Below are 24,736 nucleotides of genomic sequence, written 5' to 3'. Positions count from 1 at the left end.
GTCTAACGTGTCATATTTTGTGAGACTGATATCTTATTTAGGTCATCCATGAAAAAAAAAATACTTTTTATGCTAAGAGTATTACTTTTTATTATGAATATCGGTAGAGTTGACCCGTCTCACAGATAAAGATTCGTGAGTCACAAGAGAGAGACCTACTCATTCTTAAAAGACCATCTATTCTACTTAAATTAGTCTTTCTGTTGAATATTATAATAAAGTGGGCAGTGTTTGAAAAAGTAATCAATAGTGTATGTAAAAGAAATCAATAGAGCATAGCATAATGAATAGTGCATAATATATGTAAAACTTAATAACCTACATCTAAGCATTCTCTTAAAAAGAGATTATCATACTACTACTTTAAGAAGAGCCAATAAATCTTTAAAGCCATTCGAAAAAAAGGTTAAATACTCTATGTTAATCATAACTTTGATTTTTTTGTTTAATAAAGAATTTACGACTTTGAATTTAGTGGTTTAGTTTCTTGATGAAAGCCTACCTCGGATTACATGCATTCATTTGGTTACATTGTGTTCTCCTGTTTGGTAACACATTAGTTGGAAATTAATATAAAACCATTATATTTCACCGGAGAATTTAATAGTAGGTCTTTTGTGAGACATTCTCACGTATATTTATCTGTGAGACGGGTCAATCATAACGATATTCACAATAAAAAATAATATTCTTAGCATAAAAAGTAATATTTTTTCATGGATGACCCAAATAAGAGATCCGTCTCACAAAATACGATCCGTAAGACTGTCTCACACAAGTTTTTATTAGAATTTAATACATATAAAATTATATTCATATTAAAATTATATATTCATGATTCATCACGTGTCACTGTATATATCTTATAATATACTATTAATATTATTAATAAATTGTGAAGTAATCTGAAATCATTATATTTCACACAAAAATTTAATATATAAAATTATATCTATATTAAAATCAATCTATATATATGCATTGCTTCATAAATCTTATGCTACACTATATTTAATACTACTACTAATAAAACATGAGATAATGATTGGTCTCTCCTATGGCTCATATTCGAATGACCGTTCTATTTTTTCGTTAAGATCAAGGATTTTAGATTAACTCATCTTTCAAAAGCTAGTTAATTCAAAGATGAAAAACTGTCCAAATATATTTACACAACTTTCAAAAATTTACTCTATCGATGTGAGACAACTAACACATTTTTCTCGTGATCAAAAATGAACAACAAGTTTACAAAATATTAGTCAATGGCCAATGCGAGCAATCCATAACATAACGATGAGTTTGAGCTGTGATATCATGTTAAACTCATGGAATTGAACCTAACTCTGTTAAAAAAATTTGCTCGAATAACATTATCTCAACTATATATACAAGTGACAAAAACTTATTAAAGTCGATACGAGACAACCAACACGTTTTGAAATAAAGTTACAAATTCCCCTTGCGCCAAAAATAATACTACAAGTTAGTATTTTGGGAGAAAACTTTAGTACGATCAAATTAGCTAGTAATTAGAGGCAAAATTAGATAAATAGTATAGAAAGTACAGATGTTTATAAGAAAACACAAAAATAAATTAAATATGAAAGAACTTACTATAGATAAGATAAAATCATATTTTCAAAAAATTCAAAAATCATTGCTGTATATTATTTCCGAAGTAGGTTTCTTGTGAGACGGTCTCACGAATCTTTTTCTATGAGACAAGTCAACCTTATCGATATTCAAAATAAAAAATAATATTCTTAGCATAAAAAGTAATACTTTTTCATAGATGGGGATATTTGGGGAAATAGACTTGGTCAAATTTTTTTTAAAAAAAATAGCCCCTCATATAGTGAACAAATAATACATTACATGAGGCTCTTTTTTTAAAAAAAATTTGACCAGGGTCACAAAACAAAACACCCCTCATAGATGACCTAAATAAGAGATCAATCTCATAAAATACGATCTGTAAAACCATCTTACACGAATTTTTATTTTATTTACGATGGTTTTCTACATATAGAAACTCCTAAATTAAGTGGGGAATATGTTAATTAGCGATAAGGATATTAACAACCACCCACCACCTGCAGAAAAAGTAATATATAGTCGCAGAGAACTTAAATAAAATAGTTGAATAGGTGGTGTCAACACGTCATGCATGAATTTTATTTTAACAATATTTTAAAACGTAGGGGGCTGCGTGTCAGCCGTGGAGAGCCTCGTCATTCTCCTTCCTCCAACACTTGTCCTCTTTGATGCAGTTTTACATATCTGGGATTCACCCATTGGTTTCTGCGTAGTTATCCACACGTTATTCATTTATCTGCTTTTCAACCATGGCTGGGAAAGAAATCCTAAGCAAGGTGAAGGTGTGTAGGCTTTTACCCTCTGTTTAAATTCTTGATTCTTGCATACGTTTCTGGGATTTTGGTTTATCAAAGATTCCTGAGATGATTTCGAGATTTGTTTGATATCTGGCGAATTTGATTTGTTTTGTTTTCCTTTTCTTGGAGCCCGATCTTTAATTTGCTAGTGTGAATGCAGGAGAAAATTGGTTTAACTTCATCGGAGCCCGGCGCAGGGAAAGGGAAGAGTAAGATGTCGAAGCACGTCACGCATGGATACCATATGGTTGAGGGGAAATCAGCTCATACGATGGAAGATTACGTTTTCGCGCAATTCAAACAAGTTGGCGACAATGAACTTGGGTTGTTTGCGGTGTTCGATGGCCATTTAAGTCACCAAGTTCCCATTTACCTGAAGTCCCACCTCTTCAACAATATCTTGAAAGAGGTAAGATTTTTGTAACTGTGCGGACGAATCGAGTTGGTTCGGATGATCTGATCTGTATTCGAAATTACTGATTTTTGGTGTTGATAATTTGAAATCAAACAACTTCTTGACAAGTTTTAGCCGATGTTTGGATCTTAAGAATCAGGCCTGATTCAAGCCCAGCTTAGCTAATCATTTTATTCGAATTCGAGCTCGAATACAATAAAATAGTTAGTTTTTGGCTTGACTAGGGAAGTGTGCATGTATCTTTATTAATACAGGGGAATATAGGCTATAGCATTAACTCTTATATATGTCAAACTTAGACAATTCCATTTTCGAATACAGATGACAATTTTTTCAATTCAGACGTACGTCTGTCTGTTTGAGTGGTATGCAACACCAAGATGCTTACTTTATTATTTAAGGTCATTAAATGATGAAGAATGTTTGGTCATTTTTTCATAATTTGCATAAAATCCCAAGTAACAATGACTGAAACGTAGACTTGCCTAACTTCAAACTTGTACATCAGCCCGACTTTTGGAGTGACACGGAGAAGGCAATTAGAAGAGCATATCGTATTACAGATGGCAACATCTTGGAAAAAAGCCAGGATTTGGGTAAAGGAGGTTCCACTGCTGTTACGGCTATATTGATAAACTGTGAGAAGCTGTTCGTCGCTAATGTCGGAGATTCTCGTGCTGTGATATGCAAGGATGGAAAGGCAAAGCAGTTATCGATTGATCACGAGCCTGGTAAGGAAAGGGAGAATATCGAGAACAGAGGTGGCTTTGTACTCAAATATCCAGGTAAATATCGCCATATATTTTGATTAGGTGCATTCGATTTTCGGCCATCGATAATTCTGGTTCTTACTTAGGCGATGTGCCACGAGTGGATGGGCAGTTGGCAGTGGCAAGGGCATTTGGTGATAAAAAGTTGAAGGATCATCTTAGTTCAGAACCTGACATAACTCTTGAACTTATAGACGATGACACCGAATTCGTGATCTTGGCTAGTGATGGAATCTGGAAGGTTGGTGCTTTTTATCACACGAACGGTGATCTTAATCAATGCTTGTTTCGTATTTTGTTTCTGATAGGTTTTCACATAAAAAACTACCCGAAAATCGTGCTAGCATGTAAAAATACATGAATTTGGTTAAGATTAGAAATATATATAGGAATGAATGACCCTTTGTTCCCACATCCTTTGTGATGTGATTCCAGGTTATGTCGAACCAAGAGGCTGTGGACTGCATCAGGAACATCAAAGATGCTAAAGCGGCGGCGAAGCGACTTAACGAAGAGGCACTGAATAGGAAGAGCACTGATGATATTTCCTGTATAATTGTTAGGTTTGGGTGATGACATTGATTGACTAAAATGTAGTGGTATTGGAATATTGTGATGTTTGATGTTGCTTTTGGTACCTTCGGGAGTGATTTTAACTTTGATTCTGATTTCTGGTGGCTTAGTTTCTTCAAGAAATCCTGGTTGGGATGTATTGTGTTGGGCAACAGAGTATTTGGTGTCATTTGAAATTTTCTTTTAACAATTTCGTCAGATTTGTTCAAAAATCTATATTGTTTAGAATTTTAATAAAATGAATTTTTTCTACAGTTTTGTGACAAAATTAGAGTTCGAATATGTATTACAGCATGTCCTTATCTGCAATGCAATATTTTGCTATTGTTTTTCAACAAACTTTTTGTGATAATATAAAAATTGCACTATAAATTTTATTGTATTGTTATATAATTAAAATCAACTGCAATATGTATTTACACGAGTTCTGTTTTGTGAAACGAATCTTTTATTTGGGTCATTCAAGTATTATTTTTTATGCTATGAATATTACTTTTTATTGTGAATATCGATAGGATTGATCTGTTTTACAGATAAATTTTCATGAGATTGTCTCATAAAAGATCTATTCTATTTCAAAATGGATTAAAATTTCATGAGATTGTCTCGTAAAAGATTTATTCTATTTCAAAATGGATAGTTTTACTCGTCATATTTTTTTTATCAATTCGGTATAAATATTATTTTTATTGTGCTTTATCAATAAATATATATATAATTTTTTTATTTTATAATAATAACTTGTTTGAAATTTTATTTAATCAAAACCTATATTAAATTGTTCCATTTGTTTTTTGATTTCCAAACCATCTAAAGGTTAAGAAAATTGAAGTAGTATTTGTTACAAAAATATGATATACATTTTATATGATGAAAACCATAACTTTCTACATTCACTGTATTTTCCACTGCATTTTTCTCTTAATATTTTTTTCAATATAAGAATTTAGTAATTCATTAAATATATAATCTTTTTGAATATTCGTCCGTTAATTATTTCTCTTAATAGTTAATGTTTGACAATACAGTTTAGATTACAGCATTTAATGACGCCTATGAAATACAAATGGTCCCTTTAACATCGCAATACAAAAAAAGGAATAAATATTAATAAAATAATAATATATATATTTTATTTTAACTAATGTGTGTTTAATGTAACATTGGATATTAATAAAAGTTCGAATCGAGCTCGAGCTTGTATATATCATAAATGAGTCGAGCTCGAGCCTAATATTGTTTGTAATACTGTTTGTATTAGTTCGTTTACAGCCCTATTCCATGTATCAATAAATGTTATATTTTTATATTTGCCCCCATTTTAGCACTTATTTTTCATCATATGCCAATGCAATTAAGCTTAACAAACACAATTTAAGGATAAATTATTTTATGAGGCACTTATACTAACTGATATGATCCTTCAAAATAATACCATCAAATTACACATCTAACCTAGGAAGATACACATATATTTCCATTGTTGAAGGACAAAGAGGTCAAAATAAAAATTATACTTCATCATTGAATCCATTATCACATCCAATTTAGAAACTACATAAATATCTTATCAACTTTTTCCATTTCATTTTTTTAAAAGACAAAAACTCGCGTGAGACAGTTTCACAGGTCGTATTTGTGAGACGGATCTCTTATTTGAGTCATCCATGAAAAAATACTTTTTATGCTAAGAGTATTACTTTTTATTGCGAATATGAATAGGGTTGACCCGTCTCACAGATTAAGATCCATAAAAAGGTCTCACCCACTCTTTTTAAAATTCTTCACCTTTCCCAAATTTCGTGGCGACCACATTCGTAATTCTCGTTCTTATCAAAAAATATTATTTTACAAATAGCACAAAATTTCTCACTTTGCACCTTTATGTAGAACCGCTTCATCCTAAATAATGAAACCATTTATTATACGACACATATGTCACAAGTAATCTAAACTATTACTTAAAGAATCTGTCACATAGAATACATCATTTTTTATTTCTCAAATTGTCATTACACAAACTTTTTTTTCTTCAGAATTATCATTGCAACTTAATTTTAATAACCATCTGAAATTGAATTATGACCCTTCACTAATTTATATCAATTATTATTAAAGTAAACATTTAATAAAATTTAAAAAAAACTTATATAAATTATTATTATAGTTGCTTAATTTACTACTCATATATAAATAATATTCGTTGTCTTCTAGTATAACTAATTTGTTAATGAGTAGGTCTCATATGAGACCGTCTCACAGATCTTAATCTGTGAGACGAGTCAACCCTACTTATATTCACAATAAAAAATAATACTCTTAGCATAAAAAGTAATACTTTTTCATGGATTACCCAAATAAGAGATCCGTCTCACAAATACGACCCGTGAGACCTTCTCACACAAGTTTTTGTCTTTGTTAATTTGTCATTTGATCCCTATTAAGTTTTGATAATTATCATATTTTCATGGTCAATAGTTAAATTATTATATCATCCACATCATTTTTTTATAACTATGATATTGATCAAATTTTATAACATATAAATTCTTAAATTATCTTGTTTCACGACGAATTACATAATTATCCATCATACTCCACGAGCTCATTTTGAAAGTCGTTGAAACTAACAAAAAACGACTATATAGACATACAACACGTACATAGGTGATATTATATATATATATATATATATATATATATATATATATATATATATATATATATATATATATATATATATATATATATATATATATTGTTTGGGCTAAAATAATTAAATTCTGAAGCTCACATTAAATTATGAAGCCTAATTAAATTATAGATCCGTCAAATATAGCGGGCTAATTCCTATCGAGTCCAACCGGCCACAAAGCGCTAAAGATGGAAAAGATCGTGAGAGAAGAGGGAGATCGTGAAAAGACAGAAAAGATCGTGGAGCGTATAGGAGGAGATCATGGGGGAGTGAAAGAAACCACCTTTCACAGCAAAGAAAAAGAAGGGATCGGCAAAGACAGAAGGACATACACAACTCTCTACACAGACAAAATCTGCAAAAAACTCTCTGCTAATTTTCAATCCTCAATCACTAGTTGTCAAGCTTTCCAGTATATTTCTAGCGTTTTACGTCTTCTTGTTTTAGATTCAACAAGTCTATTTGTTATATTTTTAAGTCTTGTAAATTACTACGGTTTATTGAAAATATAAACAATGCTAGGCGTTTATTCCTCAAATTCCAGTAATTTTCTTCATTTTGGCGTTATAGTTGTTTTAGGAGACTTGAACTGACGGTCGATTTTAAAATTCACGTCGCTTGAATATTTAGAAGTTAGATTTTATCATTTTCACACAAATCGGTACATTTTCGCACCTGGCACGCCCGCAAAATCAAATATTGTGCAAACATATTTTTGGCACGCCCGGTGGGACCATCACTATGCCGCCAAGGAGAAAAGAAAACATCAATTAAGGGGATGGGGAGTCTCAACCAAGCCAGGAAGAGGTTCACGTTCCATCGACAGAGCAGCCAGCCGCTGAAGAGCCTATCAAGGAGTTGAACTTGCATCCAAGTAATGTTCCAGAGGTGTATGCTCATATCTCAAGCCGGTTGGTTGAAGAGTTGACTGCTATGAAAATTGAAGAAATATCACAAGCACTGTCCAAGGCTGTGTCTGATTGCTTGAAGACGGTATTGGGAAAACCGAACCAGTCAACCAACAAATAGCAGAATGTAAGTGATAAAGAAGGGATCCAAGGAAGTAACCAAGTTCATGAATTTGACCAGGGAGTGGGAAACTCAAGGGCTGGCGATCCTCGCCACCCGGAGTTTACTCTCCCAAATCAGCCCGAAAGAAGGTATACACTACCTCACAAGAGAGAAGAAACCTTAGGAGGGAGAGCTCAGTCATATTCACGTGTTCACGGAGTGGGGAGCTCGAAACAACCAGTTACTCAAGTGTAGAGCGTGACCAATCTGTTGTACCAACCGGGAGCTTATGATGACATATCGCACATGGATTATCCTGAAGAGATGGAGGTTTCCCAGGAGGTAATATTGGTTTAAACGCATGGTTCCAAGCTCGGGGGGCAAATCATTACCATCACCAACTCCCAGCTCAGAATATTCACGTGGTTGATCCATAAATGGTGAGAGAGGCTGTATCAAGATCTATATGGGCCGGCTTTGAGGCAGATAGGCCGCCCAGAATTCCACAAAACCTACCCAGAATACATAGACGTGAATAATCCATATCCAAGGGGTTATAGAGTTCATGATTTCAGCTTGTTCTCTGGGGAGGATGGCCAGTCCAGCATGGAACATATAGCTAGATTTACCATCCAATGCGGAGAAATAGCCAACTTAGAGAACTTCAACAATTTAAAGTTGCGCCTATTCCCAAATTCTCTCACAGGGACTGCGTTCACTTGGTATGCCTCACTCTCCAGAAATTCAGTGATTAATTGGCAAGAGATGGAAAGACAATTTCACATTCAATTCTATAGAACAGAGCCAGAAGTGTGCATTGCCGACTTATCCAAAGTCACTCAAAAGAAAAGAGAGTCTGTGGAATATTTCATAGACATGTTCAAAAAGATAAAGTGTAACGATAATGGGCCATTAGGCTGAACCAACAAAGGTCTCGGCCCATACCCACGCACCACTACTGGTCATGGGTCGTTAGGATGGTCCAGCATGGGCCTCGGCTCATGCCCATGCACCGCCACTAACAGAATATCCCACTCCTGGAAAGTGGTTTCTTTCGCCTTCCCCAACACTTGAACCTAGGACCTCCAGGATAAGTACCTAGATTCCTAAGTGTTGGTATTGTTGCAAGGAGGCTGTTGTGTGGCATGCTGAGGGGCTCCTTATGTCGAGAGTATGTTGTCCTTAGGTTGGGATTGAGCTATAGGGGCGGTAAGCTAGGAGGGGTGGAAGGCAGCAAGGAGTTGTCCTCGGTTTTGGGGTAGATAGCGTGCCAAGGGCCGATCCAGCAACACAAGAACTGATCTGAGCCATGGATTAGATCCTTGAGGATCTGAGACAGGGCTTGGAAAGGCTCGGAACTTGCTGGAAGGCGAGATCGATCGGGAGATGAGTAGTTAGATGCGTGGTGGTTTCTTTTGGGGAATTTGTGTGTGTGAGCCTTGGAGGCTTGCATGGGGCAGTAAGCTTGGGTCAAGGGCATCCAGTAGGTTCCTAGGGTGACTGAGATGAGGTTGGGTCATGGCTGGACCGCTTGGTTTTGGTCTAGATACACAAATGTGTTTGGGTAAGGTGTTTAAAGATAGAGTAGGGTGGTGAGGAAATTTTACAGCAGCCTTCAAGGGCTGACCGAAGGGTTTAAGGGCTGGATTTTTGAGGTCTCAGGGCCTTTTAGACGGTTATAAGGTGTGACAAAATATTGGGAAAAATTTGGTTAAGTTTCGAGTCAATTCAGGTTAAAACCGGGACTCCGGTCCAAGTTTTAAAACGAATCGGTTAAGTTGTAAAATGGACTCGAGTTTACGTCTAGGAACGCTTAAAAAAAGTGTTTTGGGACATTTTAAGGAGTTTGGTATGTTTGGGGTCAATTTTAGAAGTCCAGGGGTGAAACGATAATTTTCGGGTTTTCAGGGGCAAAATGGTCATTTTGCACCCGGGGTGAAATTTTGGTCTTGGCAGCGCCCTGATCACAAATATATGATATTTTAAATTTTTATGCATCATTTTTACGATTTTACGCAACTATGATAAATACGTTGTATGCTTGGTTTAAAGGAAAAGTTACGCATATGCATGTTTTTATTAAGTGATGAAAATGATGATATTTTTTGAATGATGTGATTTGGTTGTGACTGACGATGTATATGTATACGATGACATGAGATATGATGAGCTGAGGCCCGGGCTCAGTGGGCGGGTAATGCTGTCGCTGATGTCCCCCGCCGCCGGGTACCACGGTTTTTATAGATTGATCCATCGATAGAGCAGATACGATAGAGCTGATACGAAAGTCACTACTAATGAACTGAATTCAAGTAAAAGAAAATGTTTAAGTTTATGACACGATGAGATGTTTTGACACGTATATGATGATATGAGATGACATGAGTTGACACGACATGATTTTATACGACACGTTTACGTTATGCTTTTAAGTTAATGAAATATATGTTGAGTATGATATTTTTCACTGATGTGTGCTATGTATATGTACTTGTTATTAACGGTACAGGTGTGTTGAGTCTTTAGACTCACTAGGCGTGTGTGATGCAGGTGAGCTTGTTATTGAGAGGACTGGAGGTGCTAAACACCGAGTAGACAGACCTGGTGGGGTGACACGACCCGAGGACCACATGTTTTTCGCATTTTGTTTTTATGAGATTTGAGATGATATGAACATTTTTATATGCTGGTTTTGATACGCTGATGATTTTTACAATTTTTACTCGTTTATGTTTACGTATTATTTATATTGTCAAATACTTAAGACATTTTTAAATGTTATTTCTAAAATGCGAGTTTTTCTTTAAAAAAATTATTTCCGCGCTTTTAAAATTAGTAGATGTTTCATAAAGAATAGGCGCAAGGTATTCCTACATGAGACCGAGTTCGTGAAGATGGCACAAAAAGGGCTGGATTTTGAATTAAGGAAGAAATTCCAAGGTATGGAGTTCAGGGATTTCTTTGAGCTAGCCGCCAAAGTGGCTGAATACGAAGAACTCTTGCGGGAAGAGTCATACAAGAAGAAAACTGCTATGGGGTCTTATTATCAGGAGGTGGAAGACGTGGTATTAGAAGAAATTCGATCAGCTGGTTCTTGTACAGTTCCCCTACTAAAAAAGAAGCCAACAGAACTTAGAAGAAGAACAGCTCCCAACTCTCCAAAGACATGCAGTATACATTTGATGTATCAAAAACCGAGGAAGTTTTTGATTTCTTGGTAAAAGAAAAATTCATCACTTTTCCAGCAGATCACAGGATGCCATCCATCACTACAACAAAAACGGCATACGACAACGGATAAAATCCGTTGTCGTAGTCTTTTTAAAACTTTTGTAACTGAGGGTGTTGTTAAAAGTCCGTTCAACGACAACGGTTTTTATCTGTTGTGGTAGGTAGAATTTGCGACAGTTTTTGAAAACCGTCCCTAATAATTCTAGCGACGGTTTTATCCCCAACCGTCGCTACTCAGCGACGGTTATATAAACTGTCGCTAACTTAGCGACGGTCTTTATATGCTAACCGTCGCTAATATTAGCGACTGTCTTCTATCATTATTTCCGTCGCTAAAATTTTTCGAAAAATAAAAAAAATTCTTTTAATAATTTAATAAATCTAAAAGAAACTAACAATCGAAACTAAAATCGTGTAAGAGAAATAAATTTTAAGTGTTATGAAGAAGTGAGAAAAATTTTATGTGTTATGAAGTAGTGAGAAAAATTTTAAGTGTTGTGTAAAGTGATAAAAATTGTGTAAGAGAGAAAATTTTTATGTGTTATAAAGTAGTGAGAAAAATTTTAAGTGTTGTGTAAAGTGATAAAATTGTGTAAAAGAGAAAAATTTTAAATGTTATGAAGTAGTGAGAAAAAATTTAAGTGTTGTGTGAAGTGATAAAATTGTGTAAGAGAGAAAAAATTTTAAGTATTGTGGGGGAAAATGGAAAGAAAATGGAGATATTTATAGAGAGTTTGCGCGGTATTTGGTTAAACCGTCGCTAATTTCAAATTAGAGACGAAATATCTAAACCGTTGCTAAAAGTAGCAACGGTTATTACCAAACCGTCACTATATTGAGCGACGGATGTTTTAAAAATGTCGCTAATTTTAAACATCCGACGAATGTACTGAAAACTGTCGCTATCACGAGATAAAGCAGTCGCAGTATGTAGCGACGGTTGTGTAAAAACCGTCGCGAATTTGAAATTAGCGATGGGTGATGACAACCGTCGCTATATTTAGCGACGGTTTTAGAAAAGCCGTTGCTAAATATGGCAAAGTTTGTTTTTAAAAACCGTTATCATTTGTCCAAAAAAACACGCTAATAGACAACGGTTTTTAAAAACTGTTGTTGTTTTTTTAAAAAAAAACGCTAATCGACAACGGTTTTGAAAAACCGTTGTCGATTGTATTAAAAAAACACGCCAAAAGACAACAGTTCATAAAACCGTTGTCTTTTGCCCTAAAAAAACGTTGAAAGACAACGATTTTTAGAAAACCGTGGTCGTTGACACCCTAAAAGACAACAGTTTTCAAAAACCGTTGTCGATTGTCCAAAAAAACATGCCAAAAGACAACAGTTCATAAACCATTGTCTTTTGCCCTAAAAAAACACTGAAAGACAACGGTTTTTAGAAAACCGTTGTCGTTGACACCCTAAAAGACAACGGTTTTTATAGAACCGTTGTCTTTGACCCCCTAAAAGACAACGGTTTTTAGAAAACCGTTGTCAAAACGCACATACGACAACAGTTTTCACTAAAATCGTTGTTAAAAACTATACGACAACGGTTTTTCAAAAAAACCGTTGTCGTAGGTGCGTTGTCGTTAGGCGTTTTTCTTGTAGTGCATGGAAGGGCTGAAAGGACGAGAGTATTGTAAGTACCACAACTCCTACAATCATGCTACTAAATCTTGTTGGGCGTTCAAGAACATTTTGCACGACAGAATTAACAAGGGAGTCGTGACGTTCCCTAATAAACAGGATTCTATGGCGGTGGATGATGATCCTTTTCCCCCAGTAGCTTTGGTTAATGTGAATGTGACAGATTTGAGGGATCTTCTCAATGAGAAAAGAAGTCGATACCTTGCAGTGAAAGACCGAGTAATCAAGAAATACTGGATCCTGAAGGGTTAATTATTTGAAGCTCATGGAAGGCACAGTGTCGATCGAATACGAACAGTTCAACAGCGTTTCCCTAGAAATGTAGGTGAATCCGCGGCCTATCGGCCGAGGAACCAACATTTCCTTGGAAGATCAGTACCTGAGAATCAAAAGTTCAGAGGGGAATCATCTCGTGAGCAGGTCCAGAGATACTCGGATAGGAGAAACATATGTAGAGTTGAGTCACGAAAGGTGGAAACCAGGAAAATATCAGCTGATCAGTGCATAGAGCGGCGTGCATATGAAATCTCAAAAGGAAAAATGATTGAGAGACGGAGAGCAAAGCCCAGATACGTCCTTCCAGCCAGAGGGGAGTTCAGTTAGTCTTGGAGAGTGGCCCAACACAAAAAGTTCCCTAGGCCACCGACTAGGACTCAAAAGAGACGGCTGTTGAGAGAAAGAGCTATTGCAAGAAGAGAGGAGTCCACTAAGTTGAGAAATGAACCCACAATTGATGTTCCAGTCTCCAGGAAGCCAGTGGGGAGTAAATCTAAGTTTGGAAGATCGGCTACTGAGGATAAGTTTGTGGAAGATGATGATGATTTGTTAAGCGAAGAGGATGATCAAGTAAGAAAAACAATTAATTTTCGCGTTGGAGAATTTCATATCACTGTGGATTGTGCCACGAGAGTGGTGATACTACCAGAGAGATTTAAAATGATGGAAGAAGGGAATGGGGAGTTGATGCCCCAGAAATCATCTCAAAAAGAAGATCAGGCAAATAAAGGAGGATCACCCAAATAAGCCTAAACAAGTGATACTTGAGAAGCCTACACCGGCCATGAACAAGCACATAAGACCATTGTACATCAAAGCCCACGTGAATGGGAAGCCAGTGTCTAGGGTGTTGATTGACAATGGTTCAGCTGTGAATGTCCTTCCAGTAAGAATGTTAAAAAGTCTTGGCAAAACTTAAGAAGATTTGATCCCTACTGAGGTTTCTGTTGCTTCGTTTACCGGGGAAACCACCATGACCATTGGAGTGTTCCCCGCTGATGTTAATGTAGGGAGCATGTCGTCTTTATGTGCATTCTTTGTGGTGAACTCTTCCGCCAACTTCCAAGCATTGTTAGGCAGAGACTGGATCCATGCAAACTAGTGCATCCCATCCTCAATGCACCAACTGTTGTTATTTTAGAAAGGGGATGATGTGGAGGTTGTAGAAGCGGATGGACAGCCGTTCCAAACAAGTGCAAGTTTAGTGGAGGCCAGATATTACAATGGGGATTTTGGGCCTATCAAAATTCGTAGCAATAGCAAGAAAGAAAGTCCATTGTACATGCAAACACCAACTCCGAGCTCGGTGTTGGAAAGAATCCTCAAACCTACTGTTATCGTGTCGTCTAGGCCGATAATTCAGCCGCTGATTAAGGAGATTGATGATTGATATGAACCAAAGAGAAAAGGAGGTAGCTGCAACCTCTATATGGAAGGCACATGTGCAGCAAGTACTTGACAAACTAAAGGAAGAGGAAGAATGGGACACTTATGGAACTGAAGTTGTCCAAGAAGAAGAATACAAAGAGGATGAGCTCCAAGTCGATGAGTTGTTGATGGCGCCATCTCAAATGGAAGATGGCCAACACGAAGTTCAAGACCCATTGGAAGAGATTAACTTGGGGGAGCTTGAGAATCCAAAAATGGTATATGTGAGTAAGCTACTGGAAGAGCAGCTGAAGCAAGACTTGATCAGCATGTTGAAGGAATACAAAGATTGTTTTGCATGGAGTTATGATGACATGCCAGGGTTGGACCGAAAATTGGTCGAACACCGACTTCCACTCAAAGAAGGCTTCAAACCATTTCAACAGCCATCTCGTCGTATGTCAAAAGAAGTCGAGTTTAAAGTGAAAAAATAAGTCGAGAAATTGTTAAAGGCCAAGTTTATAAAACAATCAGATATACCGAATGACTTTCGAACATTGTGCCAGTCATGAAAAAGAATGGCAAGGTAAGAATATGCATTGACTTCCGAGACTTGAACTGTGCAACTCCCAAAGATGTATATGTGATGCCGATACCTGATATGTTGATTGATTCAGTGGCTAGACATGAGTTGTTTTCTTTCATGGACTGATTCTCAGGTTAAATCAGATCAAAATAACAGAAACTGACACTCACAAAACCGCATTTAGATGCCCAGGAGCTGTTGGTACGTTTGAATGGCTTGTTATGTCATTCGGGCTAAAAAACGCAGGAGCCACGTATCAAAGGACTATGAACTCGATATTTCAATGATATGATAGGACATTATATTGAAGTGTATATAGACGATATTGTTGTGAAATTCAAACAAGCTGCTGATCACATTGAACACTTGAGGAAAAGCTTCCAACGAATGAGACACCATGAGTTAAAGTTAAATCCATTGAAATGTGCCTTTGGTGTGAAAGCGGGAAACTTTTTGGGATTTCTTGTACATCAGAGGGGAGTTTAAGTGGATAAAAACAAAGCCAAAGCTATTATGGAAGTAAATCCGCCTAGAAACAAGAAAGAGTTGCAACGCTTCCTTGGGCAAGTGAATTAATTGAGGCATTTTATTTCTAACCTTGCAGGGAAGACAAAAGAGTTTTCACAGCTGTTGAAGCTCAAAGACAGCGGGGAGTTCAAATGGGAAGAGTCGCATCAGAAGCTTTTGATGTGATCAAGAGATATTATCTAACCCACCCGTTCTTATGTCTCCCAGGTATGGAATGCCCCTTAAATTATACATCTCTGCTATTCATGAATCAATTGGATGTCTACTAGTTCAAAATAATCATGAAAGAAATGAACAAGCCATCTATTATTTGAGTAGATTCCTTACTCCAATAGAGGTGAAATACTCTGTGATTGAAAAGCTATGCTTAACACTGTATTATGCATGTATTAAGTTAAGACATTATTTTATTCAATCAAGAGTGTTTGTGGTGACTAAAACCGACTTGATTAAATATATGCTTAATAGACCCATTTTCTCGGGGCGGATTGGTAAATGGTCTTTAGCATTGACCGAGTTTACATTGACCTATTACCCCCAAAATTCAATAAAAGGCCAAGCTATTGCCGATTTTTTAGCTGATCATCCTTCACTCGATGAGTTTATTGGAGAACAGGTGGTATTTCCAGTTTGTGGAGTGGGAATTCAACCCTGGGAGTTGAAGTTTGATGAATCAAATACAGAAACAACAGCTGGAGCTGGTATTGTGATCACCTCCCCAAGAGGTGTAAAAACCGCTCTATCTTTTAATTTGAATTTTCCATGCACCAACAATCAGGCAGAATACGAAGCATTGGTTAGTGGATTGGAAATTCTGAAAGATTTAGGGGCGAAAGAATTGTTAATATCAGGGGATTCTCAGCTGTTACTCAAACAGCTGTCAGGGGAATTCAAATGCACAAGTTTGTCCTTGGCTCCATACTATACTGCGGCATCCCAACTCCTAGATGATTTTGAAGAAGTATCATTAGTACACGTCCCAAGACAAGAAAACTGGGAGGCAGACGAGTTGACACAGGTTGTTTCGATATTGAAGATGTCTCCAGAGCTTACACACAGACTAGTGTTGATTCAGAAGAAAAACCACCCTCCAGAGCTTACACACAGACTAGTGTTGATTCAGAAGAAAAACCACCCTTCAATTCAGCAAAGAGGGATTCAAGCAGACACGCTTAACTTGAATATAAACTTAGTTGGTGACTGGAGGGATGACATGAAACAGGTGCTAGAATCAACAGGGAGAGATATTCCACATGGTTTGAAAATGAGAACTCTTAATTACGTTTTAGTGGAGGGAGATTTATACAGGAAAGGTTTAGATGGTCTGCTCCTTAGGTGCATAGGTTTCCCAGAAGCATTGGAGATCATGAAGCAAGTTCATGAGGGAGTGTGTGGAGCGCATCAATCTGGAGTAAAGATGAGATGGTTGATAAGGAGGTATGGCTACTATTGGCCATCCATCCTGAAAGATTCCATCAAATATGCTAAAGGATGCCAGCCATGTCAGAAACACGGGAACATCCAAAGAATTCCGACGGACGAGCTCCACAGCGTTGTCAAACCATGGCCGTTTAAGGGTTGGGCCATGGACCTAATAGGGAAAATCTACCCGGCATCATCTAAAGGCCACTCATTCATCCTTGTGGCCACATATTTTTTCAACAAAAGGGTAGAGGCAGTGCCTTTGAAGAAAGCAGAACAAGGGGATGTCATTAACTTTGTGAAAGAGAATATTATTAATAGATTTGGAATTCCGGAGTCCTTGGCCACGGATCAAGGAACTATGTTCACTAGTTCAGATATGAAGGAATTCGCAGAAGAATATGGAGTCAAATTGAGAAATTCATCCTCTCATTACCCACAATCCAACGGACAGGCCGAAGCATCGAACAAAGTTTTAATAAAGATTTTACAGAAAATGATGGAAGAAAATCCCAGGGATTGGCCACGGTTATTATCAGAAACTTTGTGGGCATACAGAACATCCAAAAGGAGTGCCACTGGAGTGAGCCCTTTTCCCTCACCTTTGGCCACGATGCAGTACTCCCGTTGGAGATTATGGTGCCATCAATGCGAGTGGCAAGACAAAATGAAATTTCCCTGGAACATTATAATGAAGCAATGCTCATGGAGTTAGAGGAACTGGATGAGCTGAGAATCAAGGCGTACAATGCTCTGCTGTTACAGAAATAGAAAGTTGCAAGAATCTACAACAAAAGGGTTAACAAGAAAAGCTTCCATGAAGAGGAAATAGTGTGGAAGGTTATATTGCCTTTAGGAGCAAAGGATAGGGAGCTGGGCAAGTGGTCTCCCAATTGAGAAGGACCATTCAAAGTACATAAGGTGTAGACGGAAATGCATATTGGCTATCAAGTCTAGATGGCCATCCACACAAAGATGCATAAATGGCAAGTATCTCAAGCCTTATTTTCCAAGTATGAGGGATGAAATGGAAAAAGCTAGCGAGTGAAGCAATCAGGAAGGCTGATATTCAGTGGGGAGTTGGCCTTCTTCAGTAGGGAGTTGGCCTTCGGGGCCACTTTTGTATATATTAAGTTCCTTATTTCAAGATGTCATGTGAAGTAGACCTTAAGGCCACTAAAATAAATATTTGTTGTTCATGATTCAACAATAAAATTGATTGTAGAAAGTGGGACAGTAAGCCACTTTCATTATTTTGAAGGCCCTTTGTTTCACTAGGGAGTCGGCCTTATGGCCACTTATTATATGTGGATTCGGTCGATATTGGAATTCCAATGTTTTTATGGTACGAGAAATCATGGTGAAGTAGACTGTACCACCATTATATAAATCGGTTGTTTGCATGTGCAGTGACAAAACAATGAAGTAGGCCTTGAGGCCACTTAGAATACGGCAGGCAAGAAACACACTGAGCGGGGAGTTGAGCTCACCAAGCGGATAACGAGTAATAAAGGAAGAACATAAGAGAACAAGGGTGTTATGCGAACCCCAAGAGGACCCAGAAGTTGACTTTGGAAGAAAAATAGACTAACCAGCCATTTTTGTATGTTCTAGCTTCATGTTCATGTTGTAAGATTTTATTTGAAGTAGGCCGTAGGGCCACTAATGTAAATATTTGTTGGTTATGATTCAAAAATGAGAACGATCAATTAAAAATTGGACAGTAGGCCACTTTTATCATATTGGATCCATTGTATTTCGATAGAGAATGAAGAGAGGAAATAATCTCGAGTGGGGAGTTTTAAGCCAACACATGGTTTTGATTGAAGCTATTAAAATGAGTTGGGTTAATTGGATTAAGAACGAATAGAAATTCCTTCCCAACATCCAATACACAACATCACATACAAACCCACTTCATTCCACATCCATCACCCAACAACCACAACACCAAATCAACAGTCAACAAATCAAAGGCGGAATCATCGCATGTAAGAACAGTAACTAAACGTGTATGTGGGAAAGGGGTCTGACTGAAGTGCAAATGCATATACGTGTATGTAAGAAAGAGGTCCGACTGAAGTGCAAATGCATATACGTGTATGGGGGAAAGGGATCCGACAGAAGGACAGAAACAACTCTCTACACAAACAAAATCTGCAAAAAACTCTCGGCTAATTTTCAATCTTCAATCACTAGTTTTCAAGCTTTCCAGTATATTTCTAGCGTTTTACGTCTTCTTGTTTTAGATTCAACAAATCTATTTTTATATTTTTAAGTCTTGTAAATTTCTATAGTTTATTGAAAAACAATGTCAGGCATTTATTCTTCAAATTCCAGTAATTTTCTTCATTTTGGTGTTATAGTTGTTTTAGGAGACTAGAACTGACGGTCGAATTTAGAATTCACGTCGCTTGAATATTTAGAAGTTAGATTTTATCATTTTCACACAAATCGGTGCATTTTCGCACCTGGCACGTCCGCAAAATCAAATATTGTGCAAACATATATATATATATATATATATATATATATATATATATATATATATATAGGGAGAATTATCTTGTAATTGCATGATATCTATTCCAAAACAAAATTGTTAAATATAAATATTTGTAAACTATTAAAAATCCAATCTCTCGCTTACTTCAGAAAAAGTAGCCACGCACAGCAAATTTTTCATGAGTTCGATATTTAACAATTATCTAGAACAATTTCACGAGAACAAGTGAGGAAGACAGACGTAAAATTAAAGTATTCGAAATCTTATAGATTAGAAAAGAAATATAGCTAGATGTCAGTTGGGATTATTTCAAAATTTATACCAGGAAAAAAATCCAAAGTATGTAGCAAAATTCTTTGCCTAAACATTCACGGAAAATTTGAGTCAGAAATTTGAAATCCATAAATCCAAACACAGTCCAAGGTTGCATGCGGATCAATTTTTTTTTTTGTATTCTCATGAACATGAACGTTAATGTATGCGTTACAATATATATCACTTAGAGTAGCACTAGAAACACCAAGTATATGGAGTTGTTTTCAAGAGCTTAACACAAAGCCTTGGTTCTAGACCAGAGTCCAAGCCTGGTTGAGTTACAGAGGAGCAAGTGTGAACCAAGGGAACAAGAAACAAAGAAATTGGACAGAAGCATATGATACCATATTGTACCAGTTCAAGAAACCAGAAACTTGACGAGTTGATGCAAAATATGAAAGGAGGATGTGTAAAAGCGAATATGTGTATCGTATCTAAGGAACTGCAGAATTCTTACATGCAAAGAGACTGCTATAGGATGCTGAGCAACACGGCATGGAAACTTTCTAGTTCCTCAAAACTGAAGCAATGTACAAAAGAAAATTCAAATCATCAGTGTCCTATTACTGTTACAACCCTCGAGGTACAATTTAAGTTCATTTTCTGACAGTCATGCATGCATTTACAAGCAGGTATGTATCAAAAAGGCTGGATGGAACTCGTTCTCAAGAATTTCCTGATTCTATTGCATCAAGTAGTGAAACAACTTCGTCAATCGACGGTCTTCTTCTAGGATCTTCATCTATGCATTTACAAGCAACAAACAGCACCTCCATGAGTTGTTTTTCACAATCTTTATGCCTTATACTCGAATCGAATATTTCCTTCTCTTTTTTCTCGAGCTTCTTCTGATACATCCACGGCACTAAAACTCTACAATTCCTTCCCTTACAAACATCAACAGGTCGTCTCCCTGTGATAAGCTCAAGAAGAACAATTCCGAAGCTGTAAATGTCACCCTTGAATGTTGCCGTCAATGTCTGACTATACTCGGGTGGAATGTATCCCAATGTGCCAACCAAATCCGTTGTTACATGTGTATCATGTGGATGTAGCAGCCTTGAAAGTCCAAAATCGGCCAAATGGGCCTCAAATTTCTCATCCAACAAAATGTTGCTAGTTTTGATGTCTCGATGGATTATATTCGGCTCATTATGCAAATAAGCAAGCCCGTGTGCCGCTCCTTGAGCTATTTTCAATCTTGTCTCCCATGCAAGAAACGAACTCCCGTCAACCCTTTCGTGCAACCAATAATCCAAGCTTCCATTTTCCATATATGAATAAACTAACAACCTGTCGTTCCCAAAAACACAGTAGCCTTGAAGAGAAACAAGGTTCTTGTGCTGAGCTCTGGACAGAGCTTCCACTTCAGCTTGGAATTCACGTTCCATCTGCCCACAATCTCCAGAAAGTCGCTTGATAGCAACTTTTGAGCCATTTGGTAGATTAGCCTTGTAAACTAGACCAAATCCTCCACAGCCAATAATATTTGATTGGTGAAAATTGTTCGTTAACTTGAGCAAATCTGAAACTGTGAGATCTCTGCAATCTGTCTTCTTGAAAAGCACCAGCTTTGGAGATCCAAACGCATAGGAAAATCTTGGAGCCTGGCAAGTTTCCTCCACCTCTTCGATCGGAACTCGAGTATTTCTTCTTGATATTCTTATCAAAATAAAAGCCAAGATCAAAGCGATTCCAGTGCCAATACTGATTGTTATTCCAAATATACTGCCTCGGACAAACTTGACATGTGCATTAGGTGGTTGAGTCGGCGATTGGCGCTCCATGTCATTGACAGAACAAGGAGAAATCATTTTTCCGCAAAGTCCAGGATTACCATCAAAGCTGGAGCTGGGAAAGCTAAGGAACTGGCCCCCTGTTGGAATTGCTCCTACCAGATGATTATTAGCGACACTAAACTTCGATAGGAAGGTGAGCTGATTGAAAGATGAGGGAATAGATCCATGAAAGTCGTTAAAAGACAAGTCTAATATTTCCAGGTTTACCATATTTGAAATGGAACTCGGGATGGTCCCAGTTATATTATTCCTACTCAAATCTAACACATGAAGCTGTCTTAGGCATCCTATTTCAGGCCAAATTGATCCATTAATTCTATTATTGCTCAACAATATGGAAGGAGGGAAACTTGAAGCTTGATTATACTGCAGGCCACTGGCACTTTGGTTTCTCTTGACGAAAAGTGGAATACCAGAGGACATATTAAGACTCGGAAAATAAAGAGTTACAGAAACAAGGCTCTTGAGCTCTGTAATGCCTTTTGGAATTTCTCCAGTTAGCGAATTATTTGAAAGGTCCAAATAGAATAAGCCTTCCATATGACCTATCCATGAAGGAATGCTGCCTTGTAAATGGTTCCACGACAAGTCAAGAACTTGCAACTTCTTACAATTTAACAGCCAATCAGGGATTCTACCAGTCAGGCCACAGTTTCCCAGTGCAAAAAGCAATAAGCCCTCAAACCCAGTCATGTTTCCTGGTATTTCCTCACCGTGAAAATTTTTAGTGAGTATAAGAGTGGTCAGATTTCTGCAATGCCTCAAGACAGATAATGAGCCCGTCAAATTCACAAGGCTGTTATTAGACAAAGAAACAAATGAAAGAGAGGAGAGATTTGTGTACATTTCCGGGATTTGTCCATTTAAATAATTCCTGGCAAAGCTCAAAATTCTTAGTTCCTGGCAACTAGATAGTGATTCTGGCAAGGAACCAGAAAAATAATTACTAGCAAGATCAAGAGTACCGAGCTTAGACATTCCAGAGAAATCAAGACCAATGGGACCCCGGAGAGTGTTGTTCCGTAGATCAAGCACCTGCAGCTTAGAGCAGTGTGCCAAAGTGTTGGGTAATGAACCAGAGAACAGATTCGAAGGTGCAACAAACTGCTCTAGTTCAGTTAAATTTCCAAAAACATTAGGAAGTGAACCTGAGAACCCATTCTCAGTCAAAATCAAGGTTCTAAGATTTAAAAGCTTACTGATTTTATAGCTCACATGTCCTGAAAAATTATTTGAAGAGACTGAAAGGTGCTGTAGCGATGATAACAAGTATAAGGAATTCGGAAGGTCACCAGAAAATGAATTGAAATCCAAATGCAGCTCACGGAGCGATGCATTGCAATTTTTCAAGCCTTCAAGCCCCCCTGAGAAATTGTTAGATGACAAATCCAGAACCTGAATCTGGTATGAGGAAGTACATAATTTGGAGCTGAGTTCACCGGTATAAAGATTGTTACTTATATTGAATACAACAAGATTCGGAAATATCCCAAGATCAGCTAGGTTTTTGGTGAACATATTGGTAGAAAGGTTGAGGGACCGAACTAATTTTAAGCCGGACATAGCCATGAACGGTGATCCACTTAACATGTTGTGACTCAGATCAAGAATTCCCAGCTGCTTCAAATTAGATAAACACAATGGAAGGCTGCCTTCGAGAAAATTAAGCGAAAGATCAAGCCTTTCCAATAGATCCAATCTGCACAAGGACTCGGAAATTACGCCCTTCAAGCCTTTTCCAGACAAATTTAAAGCAATCACTCTTCTTCCTCCAGACCCATTAACAAAATCCTTACAGACAACACCTTCCCATTCACAACAACTTGATACGATAGACCGCGAAAAATTTAGAGAACCCTTGATCAAATGGCCAGAAAATTCCTTCAATGCTGCCAAATCATTTGGATCACAGTTTTGGGTAGGCGATCCAAGACTCGGTGAGGAGCAGAAAAAAAAAGCCAAGAACACCAAAGTAAAAAAACCCATCACGAAAATTATCCGGCAAGCAGAGAACCAGCTAAAGTAAAAGCTAACAAAAACCAAGAACTCTAAAAAATTATTGATCTCCCTACTTTTCAGAATGAAGAAGAAATCCGAATTATGAAAATTTTCCAACTCACAACCTATAAGCCTCAGAAACAACAAAGGGTCAAATCGTAACACTTCTAAGGGAAGCAACAATTAAGATCCCCTGTCTCCCACATGAACTAAAATCTTAACTCACTCCCTGAGATACATTTTCCAAGCCAAAAATCTTGAGATTCAAAACTCTAAACGGATCAAAACCATCTCTTCACAGAAACTAAAACCCACTTCCCAAAAGACCTAAAAAATAACGGGAGAAAAAGAAGCACAACAAACGACTTGCAGCATAACCTTTCGTTCTTTTGATTCAAAAATCCCGACGTTCCCAATTTGCAGACATAAATGGGAAAAATAGATTTTCTTTGTAAAACTCACAAACCAAATCCCCTCATTAAATACATATTTCTGTCCGCATCACTTGCAAATGAAGCAATCCATCACCTAGAGCTAGAGCCCACCAAGCGGACGGAAAGAACAGTCAGAAAAATTGGCTCATATTCTTACCCCTGCCCTGCTGAGCAATTTGAAACCAAAGAAACTGTAGAAAAAGAAAAGGATCAGCATGAGATGAAAAGGGCTAAGTTTTGAACACTGATTACGCTCGCCACTGCGTGAAGAGTCGGTTTGCTCGTTGAAAATGATGCCGTAAGGTTTTGACTTTTGTCATTAATATGTTTTTTGGTTATAATCGAAATCAAACATTATTACAAACTTACATTTTGTTTTTATCAGCGATTGTGTGTATTTGAAATATCATTTTTAATTTTTATTTTTTTGTATTTTTATAAATTATATTGTTGCATTAATTATTAGTATTTATATTAGGCTATTATATTATCTATAAATCATTCAATCAAACCATTGATTAATTATTTTTAATTAATAAAAAAATATTTATTTGTTTATTTAAAATTCTATTTATAAATTTATTTGATTAAATATTTTTAATTTTTATATTTATATATCTAATATTTAAAATTATAAACAAATATTATACTATTATTTAAATAATATTTAAAAACAAATAATAACAATGATAAAAATAGAGGGGCTTTTTTTTAAAAAATAATATAAATTTAAAAACTATTTATTATAATATTATAAAACTGAAAC

General features: G+C 36.8%; 3 protein-coding genes across 3 annotated transcripts; 2 read left to right on the top strand and 1 right to left on the bottom strand.

Annotated features, from left to right (window-relative positions):
• The first annotated feature begins 2,163 nt into the window (after positions 1-2,163).
• LOC140830841 (probable protein phosphatase 2C 39) lies at positions 2,164-4,404 on the top strand. The gene is made up of 5 exons (XM_073194357.1): positions 2,164-2,381; positions 2,557-2,805; positions 3,320-3,596; positions 3,668-3,822; positions 4,017-4,404. The coding sequence occupies exons 1-5, from the start codon at positions 2,349-2,351 to the stop codon at positions 4,152-4,154; spliced, it is 852 nt and encodes a 283-aa protein (XP_073050458.1). The 5' UTR covers positions 2,164-2,348; the 3' UTR covers positions 4,155-4,404.
• Positions 4,405-14,405: 10,001 nt separating this feature from the next.
• Positions 14,406-17,689, top strand: LOC140830054 (uncharacterized). Its single transcript, XM_073193334.1, has 4 exons — positions 14,406-14,764; positions 15,573-15,703; positions 16,051-17,390; positions 17,477-17,689. The coding sequence occupies exons 1-4, from the start codon at positions 14,406-14,408 to the stop codon at positions 17,687-17,689; spliced, it is 2,043 nt and encodes a 680-aa protein (XP_073049435.1).
• A 2,158-nt stretch (positions 17,690-19,847) lies between these two features.
• LOC140830840 (phytosulfokine receptor 2) lies at positions 19,848-24,284 on the bottom strand. The gene has a single exon (XM_073194356.1). It carries the CDS (start codon positions 23,522-23,524, stop codon positions 20,405-20,407), a length of 3,120 nt encoding a protein of 1,039 aa, XP_073050457.1. The 5' UTR covers positions 23,525-24,284; the 3' UTR covers positions 19,848-20,404.
• Between the last annotated feature and the right edge of the window lie 452 nt (positions 24,285-24,736).

This window comes from Primulina eburnea, chromosome 4 (genome assembly GCF_022965805.1).
Source record: "Primulina eburnea isolate SZY01 chromosome 4, ASM2296580v1, whole genome shotgun sequence".
Taxonomy (NCBI): Eukaryota; Viridiplantae; Streptophyta; class Magnoliopsida; order Lamiales; family Gesneriaceae; genus Primulina; species Primulina eburnea.
This window is presented reverse-complemented; position numbering and strand designations above follow the sequence as displayed.